At 45.5% G+C, this 12500-nt stretch overlaps 2 protein-coding genes across 2 annotated transcripts in view; one reads left to right on the top strand and one right to left on the bottom strand.

Moving 5' to 3' along the window:
- LOC135815291 (poly(A) RNA polymerase GLD2-like) overlaps window positions 1-549 on the bottom strand; it is a 15730-nt gene extending 15181 nt beyond the window's left edge. The window contains exons 1-2 of the mRNA XM_065328571.1: window positions 357-549; window positions 209-271 (exon numbers count right to left, since the gene is read on the bottom strand). Of these exons, the coding sequence (XP_065184643.1) occupies window positions 209-271; window positions 357-434 (141 nt within the window). The 5' untranslated portion in view covers window positions 435-549. The remainder of the gene's footprint in view (window positions 1-208; window positions 272-356) is intronic.
- Window positions 550-695: 146 nt separating this feature from the next.
- Window positions 696-12500, top strand: part of LOC135815281 (peroxisome biogenesis factor 2-like) — a 24102-nt gene continuing 12297 nt past the window's right edge. The window contains exons 1-4 of the mRNA XM_065328561.1: window positions 696-996; window positions 5575-5652; window positions 6555-6620; window positions 7473-7545. Of these exons, the coding sequence (XP_065184633.1) occupies window positions 946-996; window positions 5575-5652; window positions 6555-6620; window positions 7473-7545 (268 nt within the window). The 5' untranslated portion in view covers window positions 696-945. The remainder of the gene's footprint in view (window positions 997-5574; window positions 5653-6554; window positions 6621-7472; window positions 7546-12500) is intronic.

The following is a 12500-nucleotide window of genomic DNA, read 5'->3' as shown; positions in this document are numbered from 1 at the left end:
GTGCACACGCATACCGCACAAACACACCGGCAGTTAGCAGCGGGAGCTTCCTGATTGAATTCCAGATACACCTCGTAGAAATTAATACACCGGTGATTTTCTCTTTTTTCTCCTATCCCTCGATGTCTCAATAAGCAATGTATAGTGTATGCCAATCTTTTGGTTCTGTGAGCAACGATTCTTCAGAAAAAAAACCCAAGCCTCTTACTTTATCCTTTGACGATGTGGATGGAGAGGAAGACAATGGGTTGCTTCCAGGTGGTCTGGTCGCCTGCAGCAAATATAACATAATTATAAGTCCGGTCAGAGTGTCTTGCAATGAGAGCACAAACCATAAAAATTCGGTCTCCATTTACATTATCGTGAAAACAGCAAACTGAGTGGCGTGCGACCGGGCAGAAGAACGATCCTCGCAGTGCTCGAACTAAAGCCATCTCGAAAATTTAGATCCACATCAAAGTGAGCAAAACTAACAAACAAAGGTCTAGATTATGCTGAACGATATATCTGAGGCATTGAGGGTCTCTTCACAAACATAAAGTTAGTTGATACAATATATGCAATGTTCAAAACAAAATCAAAATCCCTTTCTTGTTACGACACAGCCGGACATCACGTCACTGGTCGTACACGCCGCACGTGTCTAGCCATCACGTGGTCATAAAATTTCAAAAAATATCTCAAAGTCTCTACAACACAACAATGGACAACAATTCAGAAAGACAGCCAGCGACTTCCTTCTGGACTGGGTGGACAAGATAGCCGAGGTGCTCTAGTGATTTTCTCTGCTCTATACATGTAGACCTACCAGATTGTGAAGCACGCCACTTGATTACGACCTACCAGATTATTATCTTTACGAGCCATTGTGGAGTGAGTGTGATTCTTGGTGCAAAAGCTATCTTAGTTGCGTCCAGGAAAGCTGGAAAGGAAATACCGAGCGAGATGGCCAGTGTCCCAGGGAGGGGAAACGTAGCAGCTCTGAGAGTAGTGCAGGTGAGAGCCCGAAGTACTGTAATGACATGTACATTCAAGTCAAACCAGCCAGGGCGGGAACACTGCCAAAAAGAAAAGAATAAGACATTGTAGTGACATGATATTGCTGTATAGCACAAATTTCCGGTAATCTTTTTGATTTCGTTTAAAAAGTTCCCCGAGCTGCCTACATTTAATTCCTGACCAAAAGACATGCACGGTGCTGCTCAATGAAAACCAGTCGCGTCACTCCTGGTTGCGCCTTGCACAATTCCACAGCCCTGTGTTCGCAGGTCTAGGGCTGCGCAACGCCCGGCGCGTACTTGAGTGACACGACTGGATTTCGTTGAGCCAGTACTGTACATGCACATTGCATCGTACAGGCCCGGCGGAATCGGTCTGGCTGGTCAGGTCATCACCCGACCAACTTGTTGACCACCAATGCATGTTGTCTGCTGGGTAGGTTGTGTCTTACCCACTGTGATGTGATCATACACACACTGTATAAAAGGCTATGGTATTTATTTATTTATTTATTATTTATTCCCGTAGCTATGCAGAAGACGTTACTTCAGTAACGTCTGGCGCTAGCCAGGGTCCACACAGCTTTAATTTGGTGTTTGTGTGTTTGTTTGTTTGTTTGTGTCACGGCTGGAGCTATCCCGTATCTGTCCCGTATCTGTCCCGTATCTGTGACTACAAAGGCTCTAGAGGATTGTACATAACAGCTGTCCACAATATTTGCGGGCTCCTGTATCTGTCCCGTACCGTACCAATATTCGTCGTATTATGTATACGACTCCCTGATGTAGAGGGAGATTTGGAAAGAAATAGGGAGACGAGGAGGAAATTAAATTAGAATAGACGCCGAATAGGTGATAGGATGCGTCAGCATAAACATACATGTACTTTGGAAGAGAGATCCCGTCGTCTCCAAAATAAGCGTGAACGAGCGATTCAGCGCCGGTCACAGGAAACGTCGGAAGAGAGATCCCGTCGACTCCAGAACCCCCGTGATCGGCAGAGTCCGCCGGTCCCAGGCAACGTCAGGACAGACATCCCGTTGAGTCCAGAACGCCCGTGATCGGCAGAGTCTAAGCCGGTCCCAGGAAACGTCAGGACAGACATCCCGTCGAGTCCAGAACGCCCGTGATCGGCAGAGTCAGCGCCGGTCCCAGTGAACGTCAGGACAGACATCCCGTCGACGCGCAGAAAAACTAAATCTGCAGCCTCTTTTGCCGTCGGACAGGATACGGATTATAGGAGACTGTAAAGTTATGTAATGTCCAAATTTCCACGTGAGCAGCAGGCCACTCGCGTTGATTTTTCGACGTGCGAGCCAAATAACGCGAGCTGAACTTTCGCGTCGCAGACATCCGGTCGACGCGCAGAAAAACTAAATCTGCAGACTCTTTTACCGTCCGACAGGATACGTATTTTAGGAGACTGCTAAGTTATGTAATGTGCTCCACAGGCAACCATGCATTCGGCGTCGTCATTGGCTCAACAGGTCAATGTACATGTATTACTACAAAAAGGCCAGAAAATCCGATTACTGTATTAAAATCAACTAATTTTCGCTGGCGATTTAATTTCGCTGATTTCGCCGCTTGGTACCAACCGGCCAAAGTAAATCGCAGGCCAAAGTTTGTCATATAGGCAAATGATGCATGATTGAGCAATGGATGCATGTGAGAGCAAAAATACCGATCGATTTCAAATTTGACGTGAATTGCGCGTCACGTCGGAAATAACGTGCATCTTAACCTCTCTAATAGAGAGGTTTCTATTTCTCATCGGCCAAAATTTGTTGATTTACAGTATAAGGAGATAAAAAGAAAAGAAGGAGCAAACCAAAAGTAGATGATTATTAGAGAAATAACAATCCGCAATAAATTCTGCAAATACTTTTGCCTCAGTTCTTATAACATGTACGATGAGCTAGGCAAAAAAGCATAAAAGCATAGCGTAGGGCCCTGAGCTTCCAAGCTCTCTCGTTTATTCAACATCACACACGGAAAGTTGGGTGTGGTCCTTTTATTCAACATCTTATGGCTTCCGATGGCAGCCAAAACGAGAAGATGTGGGTGATAGCCAACCATGGTAAACCATGGCTGGACTAATCAAAAACTGCTTCCGGCGATCCTGCCGTATCAGCAAGAGCCTACAGGGGCAGAGTCCGCAACTCCGGATCTGTGCCGCATAGGACCTCTGAGTCTCCAATGGCAAAGTGGTTTGTTTGTAGGTCATAATGAATCAAAGCATGACTGTCATATCAAAGGTTCAGCAGGGGCGGCGGACACGGTATGGTCACTACGGTATTGACCGTACCACCTTTCCCCCCAAGTACCCTGTGAATCAATAAAATGCACTGAGTTGTGCTCTAAATTTCCAAACTTTTCAGCCCAGCAACCCCTCCCCCACGAGTAAATTGTACTTCAGATTGCTGACCGTACCACACTAAATTACCTTCCGACGCCCCTGTTCAGTGACAACTCACTGTACAGGAGGAACTCTGATAAGACGTACCTGCGCTGCGTGGACAGCAGGAAAGTGTTCTTGGTATCCAGCGGACCTCTTATATCCCAACCTACTTCAGAATGGATCACTACACCCGTGCTCTGGACAAATGTCTGCACGCTTTTTTTTTCTTCACGCGGCCACAATCCTCTTGTACGGGCAAAACCCGAAAATAGTTATTATGATTATGTAGCATGCACAGTACTGCGCAGTAACTATAATACACTAATATTAATAAAACAAGTGAAACTCAGTCCAAGCAACTTTCAAAATGGTTTAAAAAAATTTTTTTTTAGCTAGTCATGCCTCAGGCCGCAGGCGTGCCTCCGCAATGACAACCGCAACCAGATCTCGCTGGAGGTAGCCGCGGGACTTAGAGGATCTGGCACCACGCGAACACATGATGCTGGACCTTACCAGCGCAAAGCACAGCCGAGTGCGAATCCACGCCATGGTGGCAGAATACTGGTCATTTTTCTTTTCATAGGTAAGAGCAGCCAAGTGCTTATACGAAACTGTGGCAGCTTTCCCAGCACCACCACTGGCCGACATGACGACTGGCACGAAGGAGGCCCTCTCAACTTCCCGAGTTCTCTCCTCATATCGTCTCCTCTTCTCGCGTTCATGGCGGGCATGCACAGCGGGGGTTGAAGCAGCACGATTCGAAGCCGCATAGTGGTTGAAAGCCCGTATATCAAACATTGTGCGTTCGAACCGGCCACCCCAACGCCCACTGGCAGCATTGTCCACTAAGGACGCAGCACGGAGGCTGAACTGCTCACCAGAGAGCGGTTGCAGTGGAGGTTCCACGGATACCGAGTGAGCCACCTGGCGAATGAGGTCGGCGGTGACGTCACGGATTTCATTGTGTCTTAAAGACGGAAATCCACCGGTCGGCGGTCGGGCAGGATAACGTGTGGGAGACGTCGAAGCGCGCATTGCCACAAATGCAGGATGACGGCAAACGCTCCGGCACCCAGCCATAGCGCAAACAGAGAGCATCTCTAAACTCAGACTTAGCGAGACGAAAGCCATGGCAGGATAGAGGACGTGACGTCAGCCAAGCAGAGCTACCACGCTCGGAAGCAAGCTCAAGCTGAGCCGCATGTACCGCGCCTTCACCGCTCACAAACCCAGGGCTGCCACTTGCTCCGATTTTTCGGAAATCGTCCGATTTTTGATCGCCTGTCGGACAAACCGACCGATTTTGTTCCCAAAGAGGGACAACCAATTATTTTATTTTGAGCGCTTTTTAGTCCAGTTGGCCATTCAGCGCTTCCAGGTCGCGTTTGGCCAGTCATTGTACATGTACATTTAGCTGTAAAATGCACGCGTGCTTGCATGTGTGTGGACAGTTGAAAATGTGTTCTGGGGTCCCAACAGTAAGCCATTTTCCTAAACATTTTCACTGGGGGACACCTCCGACCCCCGTCAGATTTTTCTCCCTCCAAGTGTGGCAGCCCTGCAAACCCCTTCTTCAGCTGTTGCTGTGATGCCCGAGCTGCAGTGCGGACTTGACGTTTGGCATTTTTGGTAGCTTCTGCCACACCAGCTAGCGAGGGATCTACCTTAACATTCCTTTCCCTGAGCTCATTGGTAACAACTCGGGAGTGGGCATAGTGGTGAGATTGGGCGGTGGGAATCGAGAGACCCAAACCGCCATCCCGACACTAAGCAAGAGTATGTTTTATCAGTGTGTGTACTAACTGAGTTCCACGGTACATTTACATGCATGTATCACTAAGGTGATTCCGCAGTAACTTACATCCAACTTACTCACGGTGTTTGGCCTGCTCTTGCGGTCTAGTGGGCCCACAACATGGCTGCAGCCCACTCTCCCGTGTTGCCTGCTTCTTTTTCCCTGACTGCCATCATGGTGACGGATCTCGACCAGTGTCTTGACAGCACACGCTGTAGTTGGGGTAGAACCCCCCCCCCCCGTGTGAATGAATTGTAGGAAAAGGCCTCTATCAATTATTATGGTAGAAGAAAGCCTGTATCAACACCTAAGGATTAAAGTCCAATGTAGCCATTTACACATTTACGTGTGCGTGTGCGTGTGTGTGTGTTGTAATGCAGCTCGACGCATCGGAGCTGGACGAGGAACTGGTCCTGACCCTGCGCCAGCAGGTTGTGTCCGCCTTTCGTCACTTTCAGGTACTGTGTGCTGCCGCAGCTAAGGGAATTTTTAAACAAAAGTGCCCGCGCTGATCGGGGTAGGAGCCGTAAAGCTGATTTCTGGCCTGGTTTTGAAGAATACTAGTGTGGCTTTTACTTGTAAGAATTCCTATTGTATGCACACCAAGCACAGAATACTGTAAGTATACACATTTTCGGCATGTTCGAATTTCAGCCTCCGAGGTCAAAAACACATTTCGGCTGCATTAAAAATGTCAGCCTGTACTGCTGCTGCTTAGATGCGCTGTCATACTGAAACTTGCAAACCAAAATTTCGGCCGCAAAAAAATTAGGCCTGGAAGGCCCAGGCTGAAAATAAATATGCGCCGAATATTTAATTTTGTTGATTTACACTATTTTACAGTAACCACCCTGCGTTTAGAAGAGTAACTCAGTCATACTGAAATACACATCTGCGTATCAGTCCCAAGGCTGAGCGATTGTCGTGCTGGGCACTGGGGATGTTGCACCGCTCCAGTCCTCACGTGGACGGGCGCCCATGGCAGAGAAAAAGTGAGCTGACAGCCGCATTACTATTAGAAAACCCAGTGCCATTGTCAGAACGAACGACTGTAGGAGCACCCACAGGTGACATTATCTGAACAATAGCTGCAGCAACGGAGGCAGCAGCATCGGAGGCAGCAGCATAACGGGGAAGAGGGCACGTATACGGTGAAAAGTGAAGAAGCAAGCGAGTATTCATAGGTTGAGGGAATGGAAAAGGGAAAAGTCTGAAGAAAAAATTGACTGTCACCACCAGGACCCAAGTAAGCGAGTATTTTTTTAAATTAAAAATTATCTCTCGCCAGACTTAAAGCCTATTGTTTGCCCAGAGTGGTGTGCGATCAGTTGTGTGTCATCCTTGTTCTTCCCACATTTAGCCCGGAGGGTGGTTGGCTAGCTTGCAGCCAGAGATCAACGCCGTGTTGCGCACTTTGATATGGAAGGTGAGTTCGTGCTCTGTTCTGTTTCGTCAGCGGCACGCGTGTGTGTGGGGGGGGGGGGGGGGGGGTGCACGTGTATGCGCACACACGTGTGCTTGTGTGGGTGGGCGTGGGGTCGATGACGACCCTTGTGTTTCTAGCTCAAGGATTGTTAATTGTGCTCGAAAGAAAGTTAGAATCTATCTCGTTCGTCGAGTCGAACGGCTGCTTCCCTCGATACTCGATGCTATGAGCGGCAATAGTCCTTATGCACATTACATCATCTCATACAGATGTACGAATTCCCATAGGTGTGTACCTGCACGGTTGGGTGTTCATTGTGTGCTACTAAACATGTGCATTTGACCAATTTAGCCCAATACGGAGTGGCAGACAGTCGCTTTTCCAGCTTCATCAGTTTGGATAGAACTAATTACTAGCTAGATCTTCGTCCGAAAAACGTTGTTGCATGAAATGCCTGAAGAGAACTTTTTTTCGTAGTCGAAAATACAGATAACACAATAGGGTCCGGAATGTTACTCACGCCCTTCCCGCAATTACTCTCATGTAGGTTTTTAAGCGATCGGATTACACACGCCTAATTTCGATTTTTTTTATGCACAAAGTGATCACAGATTTTAGGTGGTATAGATGCTGGCCTAACGGTTTTTGAAATCATGAGTCTATATTTTTGAAACGCACTGTAAATATTTGTTCTGTGGTACTAGTGTGCTTTTTCGTTTACGCACTGCGTGTGTATGTTTGTATGTGTGTGTGTGTGTGTGTGTGTGTGTGTGTGTGTGTGTGTGTGTGCGTGCGTGCGTGCATGTGCGTGTGTGCGCGTGCATGCATGCATGCCCGTGTTCATCTGCGCAGCATTCCATATACTCAGATGGAGCATCGTTTGGCCAGTCCATGCTCAACTTGACCTACAGCCCAGCAGATTCTTGTGAGTGTAGCACTGAAACTAAGATCCTACAGTCTAGCGATTAAAAACAGAGGACCAAAGATTTGCAAGTTATCCAGGTTTAAAAAAAATCTTTATCCTTGGCTCTCCATCCGAGTCTGATGTACAGTCTTACCTTCAACATGTTACCACATGTACATATGTACATTCATTTCATTTGCATTCAAGAAGGGTAAACACTCACAACAGGCAGCATATGGCCATGCACAGATGAGTTTTACATCAGTGTCGCTTTGCTGATGGTGTGCTGTGGCAACGTGTCAGGGTTAGTTGGAGAGCGCAGTTGCGGTGTGGTGGTTGATGAAGAAAAAAACATTCATTTGCCGTACAGCGAAATATCCTAAAACATGTACAGTGGAACTCCCGTGGTATGTACTGGTAGCTGGACGAGAGAGCTTGGAAGCTCAGGGCCCTACGCTATGCTTTTTTGCCTTGATGACCTAGACAAAAAAAGCATAGGGATGTTATAAATTCTTTAAAAAAATCCTTTTTTTAAGACATAACCTGGGATTCGAACCCGCACTATCGCGCGCCCTGCATGCATCCCCCGATACACTTCGCATACATACTAATTCTTTCAAGTTGTTTCACATTGTGATCTTGCATTTGAAAGCCCTATTTGAATTTAGAAAAGCGATCCTGTCAGCTTTTCTATTATTGTGTTCACATGGCAGAAAAAACGACACCGCTATGCTACGTAAGTTTCTACGTAAGGTGCTCGGTACTTCACTTAGGCTACGTAAGTTTCTACGTAAGGTGCTCGGTATTAGATCTACCAACAGGTGGTAGCCGCGTGCTGTGCACGTGCACGGCAGACATTTTGTTGCATGCAGTGCAGTCCGTTTTCGGATGTGCATGCGCGAGGAACTTCCTTCTTTGGAACTGCTTCTTGCATGAGCTGTTTCGGATATTTTGTCTCCTGGCCTGGCTTATTTCGTTTCGGTGCTGCTGAGACCTCCTTTCGCGGAATATTACTCAATGACAGGTGAGTTGACCAGTTCACTTTGATTCATTTGCTTGTGTTGACTCTTTCATTTACGAAAAGTGTGCTGATTTTGGGCGGAATGAAATAAATAATGGAAAAGCTGACAGGATCTCCTTTCTAAATTTAGCTTTTCCGCTGCCGAGGCCTCCTTTTACGGAATACTCAATGACAGGTGATCTCTGAGTTGACCAGTTTCCTTCGATTCATTTGCTTATGCTCACCCTTTCATTTACGGAAACGTGTGCTGATTTTATTCGGATTTAATAGATCCATTCGTATCTCTTTGCCCTTGCCAACAGTGTGCGAAGAACGCGAGTTCACCTTCTTGACGGTAAGGCTTAGATGTTTTGTCGAAATACTCATGTTCATTGTACATTGGTACGTTACAAGTAAGGCACTGGTCATGATTGCTTCCGGCATTCCGTGCTCCGATCATGGGGTAGAATCTGAATTTTGCAGTGGCATAGCATCGTTGGCAGTTCCCAATCTGGAGGGAAAGGTTCAAGGACGCATTGGCCGAGTACTAGTATGCAAAAATAAATTCGCATCTCAGGGAAAATCTCCATTATGGAGAGGTTCATGCATTCAGTGACTTGTTTGCTTCATACGAAACAAGCCAATGGGTGCAGTCTCGTGAAAATCTCGTACGATTGGATTTGTTTACTCGAGTCTGGGCTGTTTGATTTGTGAGTAGCGCCGAGATTGCACTGCCCCAAATAAAGTTGCGTGCCGGTAGAGCAAGAATTACGATCTGCAATCTGTTTGTTATACCTGCAAGAATGTGCTGTACATGTATCGTATTTTCTCTGTTGTTGTTTCAGTTGCCGTCATGTTGCTAAAGAAAGTTTCCGTGACTCATTTGTTTCATAAAAGACGAGTCAATGCTTTGGTCTGGCTTAGAATCTTTCGCTGTAGAAGAAATCTATTCGTGTCTCTATTGCAGTATTGGGGAAATAATTGTATTCACTCGTTATAAAATAGGGTCAAGACAAACTCACAGAGCAAATACCATCGGTCCCTTGATGTTCGTCCTAAAGAGGTTTGACTGGATATCATTCATACTCCCCCAAAGTCGTGTAACATTTTATTATTATGGAGTGCCTTGTTTATCTCTCAGTACCTCCAACCATTATATCCTTGCCCCTTATATCCTCAGGATCAGTGTAGTTGTTGGAACGAGGTGTCGGACTCAGCAATGTATTTATTTACATTTTAATACATGTTTATTGTTCCTACTTTGCTGTGTTGTTTTAGACAATCGTGGACTTTTAACACTTTGAAGTCATTGAACTGCTTCCAAAAGTTTTATCGACATCAACAGGATTACGATTTCACTACATTATGATGCCGGATGACCTTATCACGACAACCCATGACTACAATTATAAACACAGAATCAACAAAAACATCTGCGGCACACACCTTGTTACAATTCACAAGTAAATATGATTTAGGGTGCGGACATCTGAATTTTCTGAAAGACAAGACAATTTTATGACAGAGTCATGAAATTCTGCAACATCCACAGAATGACCTGCGTATAAAAAAAAGTATCACCGCCACTACTCATATGATTCCCCTGCAGAAGAACGTGAATACATGTATGCAAGACTAGTTCCATTTTCTGCAAGAAAAGGCTTGCACATCAATGCGTATAAATACGGTATTGAAATTGATATGATACACGTACATGTACATAGGGGCTCCCGTAAGAAGACCATAGGTCTGTGGGAAACACCCTAGTAAAATAAAATAATAATAATAACATGTAGAGGCGCTACATGTAGGCCATCATTTAGGGCATTTCATTGGTGACACAATTATAGGTTCTGATCGGTGGAATATGCTGCCTTCCACTGTTCGCTCTTGTACAGATTATTATCGCCCATTTTGTTCGTTCATGCTTAACCTTTCTAGGCGCTCCCGTAAGAAGACCATAGGTCTGTGGGAAACACCCTAGTAAAATAAATAAAATAATAATAATACCGGTAATATCCTTTAGCCAAAAAAACAAAAGAAATTATAGCAATAAAAACTGCTTTAGGGCAGTTTTCTAAAAAAAGTTATTGTGTTCTAGTCCATAGACCCCGTCTAAAAAGTAAGAAATTAACGAAATGTGATAGCCGAAAATTAAAATTTCACACAAAACCTCACAATAATCACACACAGGATGCCAGACGACCTTTTCCCCTCGTGGTGGTCTTTCACATGCAAGCATGTTGGCGCAGTACATGTACTTGTACAAGTACAAGTGTGCGGAATAAACAAGTGTTGTAAGCCGTACTATTAGATCTTCAAGTGTCTGTGGGAAACACCCTAGTAAAATAAAAGTTAATAATAATAATAATCTCTTTCCCTCAAACCAGTTAATAATAATAATAATAATAAGTGTCGTGATTATTGTGAGGTTTTGTGTGAAATTTTAATTTTCGGCTATCACATTTCGTTAATTTCTTACTTTTTAGACGGGGTCTATGGACTAGAACACAATAACTTTTTTTAGAAAACTGCCCTAAAGCAGTTTTTATTGCTATAATATGCATTGTGGCCAGCCGTCTTTGATGGCACGGTACGGTAGGGGATAGGTACGGGACAGGTACGATCGAGGGTAATACGACACCGTCTCCCGTACTGTACCGTACCATCAAACACAGCTGGCCACATACAGCTGCTCGCAATATTCAAATAGGGCTTTCAAACGCAAGATAATAACGTGAAGCAACTTGGAAGAATGGGTATGAATGCGAAGTGTATGGGGGAATGCATGTAGGGCGATAGTGCGGGTTCGAATCCCAGGATATGCCTAAAAAAAAAATAGGAGAATTGAAAAATTTATAACATCCTATGCTTTTTTGCCGTCAGATACGGATAGCGCCAGGCGTGACACAAACAAACAAACACACAAACACCAAACGAGAGAGCTTGGAAGCTCAGGGCCCTACGCTATGCTTTTTTGCCTTGATGACCTAGACAAAAAAAAGCATAGGGATGTTATAAATTCTTTAAAAAATTCCTTTTTTTTAAGACATAACCTGGGATTCGAACCCGCACTATCGCGCGCCCTGCATGCATCCCCCGATGCACTTCGCATACATACTAATTCTTCCAAGTTGTTTCACATTGTGATCTTGCATTTGAAAGCCCTATTTGAATATGCATTGTGGCCAGCCGTCTTTGATGGCACAGTACGGTAGGGGATAGGGACAGGTACGGTCGAGGGTAATACGACACCGTCTCCCGTACCGTACCGTACCATCAAACACAGCTGGCCACATACAGCTGCCCGCAATATTCAAATAGGGCTTTCAAACGCAAGATAATAACGTAAAGCAACTTGGAAGAATGGGTATGAATGCGAAGTGTATGGGGGAATGCATGTAGGGCGATAGTGCGGGTTCGAATCCCAGGATATGCCTGAAAAAAGAAGAATTGAAAAATTTATAACATCCTATGCTTTTTTGCGGTCAGATACGGATAGCGCCAGGCGTGACACAAACAAACAAACACACAAACAAACACCAAATTAAAGCTGTGTGGACCCTGGCTAGCGCCAGACGTTACTGAAGTAACGTCTTCTGCATAGCTACGGGAATTAAAGCTGTGTGGACCCTGGCTAGCGCCAGACGTTACTGAAGTAACGTCTTCTGCATAGCTACGGGAATAAATATAATATTATGGGACCTTCTGATCCATAGAGTGTGGTGCTGTTCCTAGTTCTTCCTACGGATTTGAAAAACTCGACCTTCAGCCGAATCTCACGTATACGGAGGCGTATAGGCATTCTGCTGAACGTGCGAATCCTGTATGGTGTACTGCTCAGGCTGCATCTTGAACCGCTGACCTGGCATACCAGTACTATCCGTGCTCTCCGACTCTAGATCGGGCACTTCTTCCACCACCAATGCCCAATCGATGAAGTGACGGGCGCGATTTGACTGGACTGCAACTGTGT

Source organism: Sycon ciliatum, chromosome 1, assembly GCF_964019385.1.
Source record: "Sycon ciliatum chromosome 1, ocSycCili1.1, whole genome shotgun sequence".
In the NCBI taxonomy this organism is placed as follows: domain Eukaryota; kingdom Metazoa; phylum Porifera; class Calcarea; order Leucosolenida; family Sycettidae; genus Sycon; species Sycon ciliatum.
The sequence above is the reverse complement of the archived record's forward strand: the minus strand, read 5'-3'. Positions and strand labels throughout refer to the sequence as shown.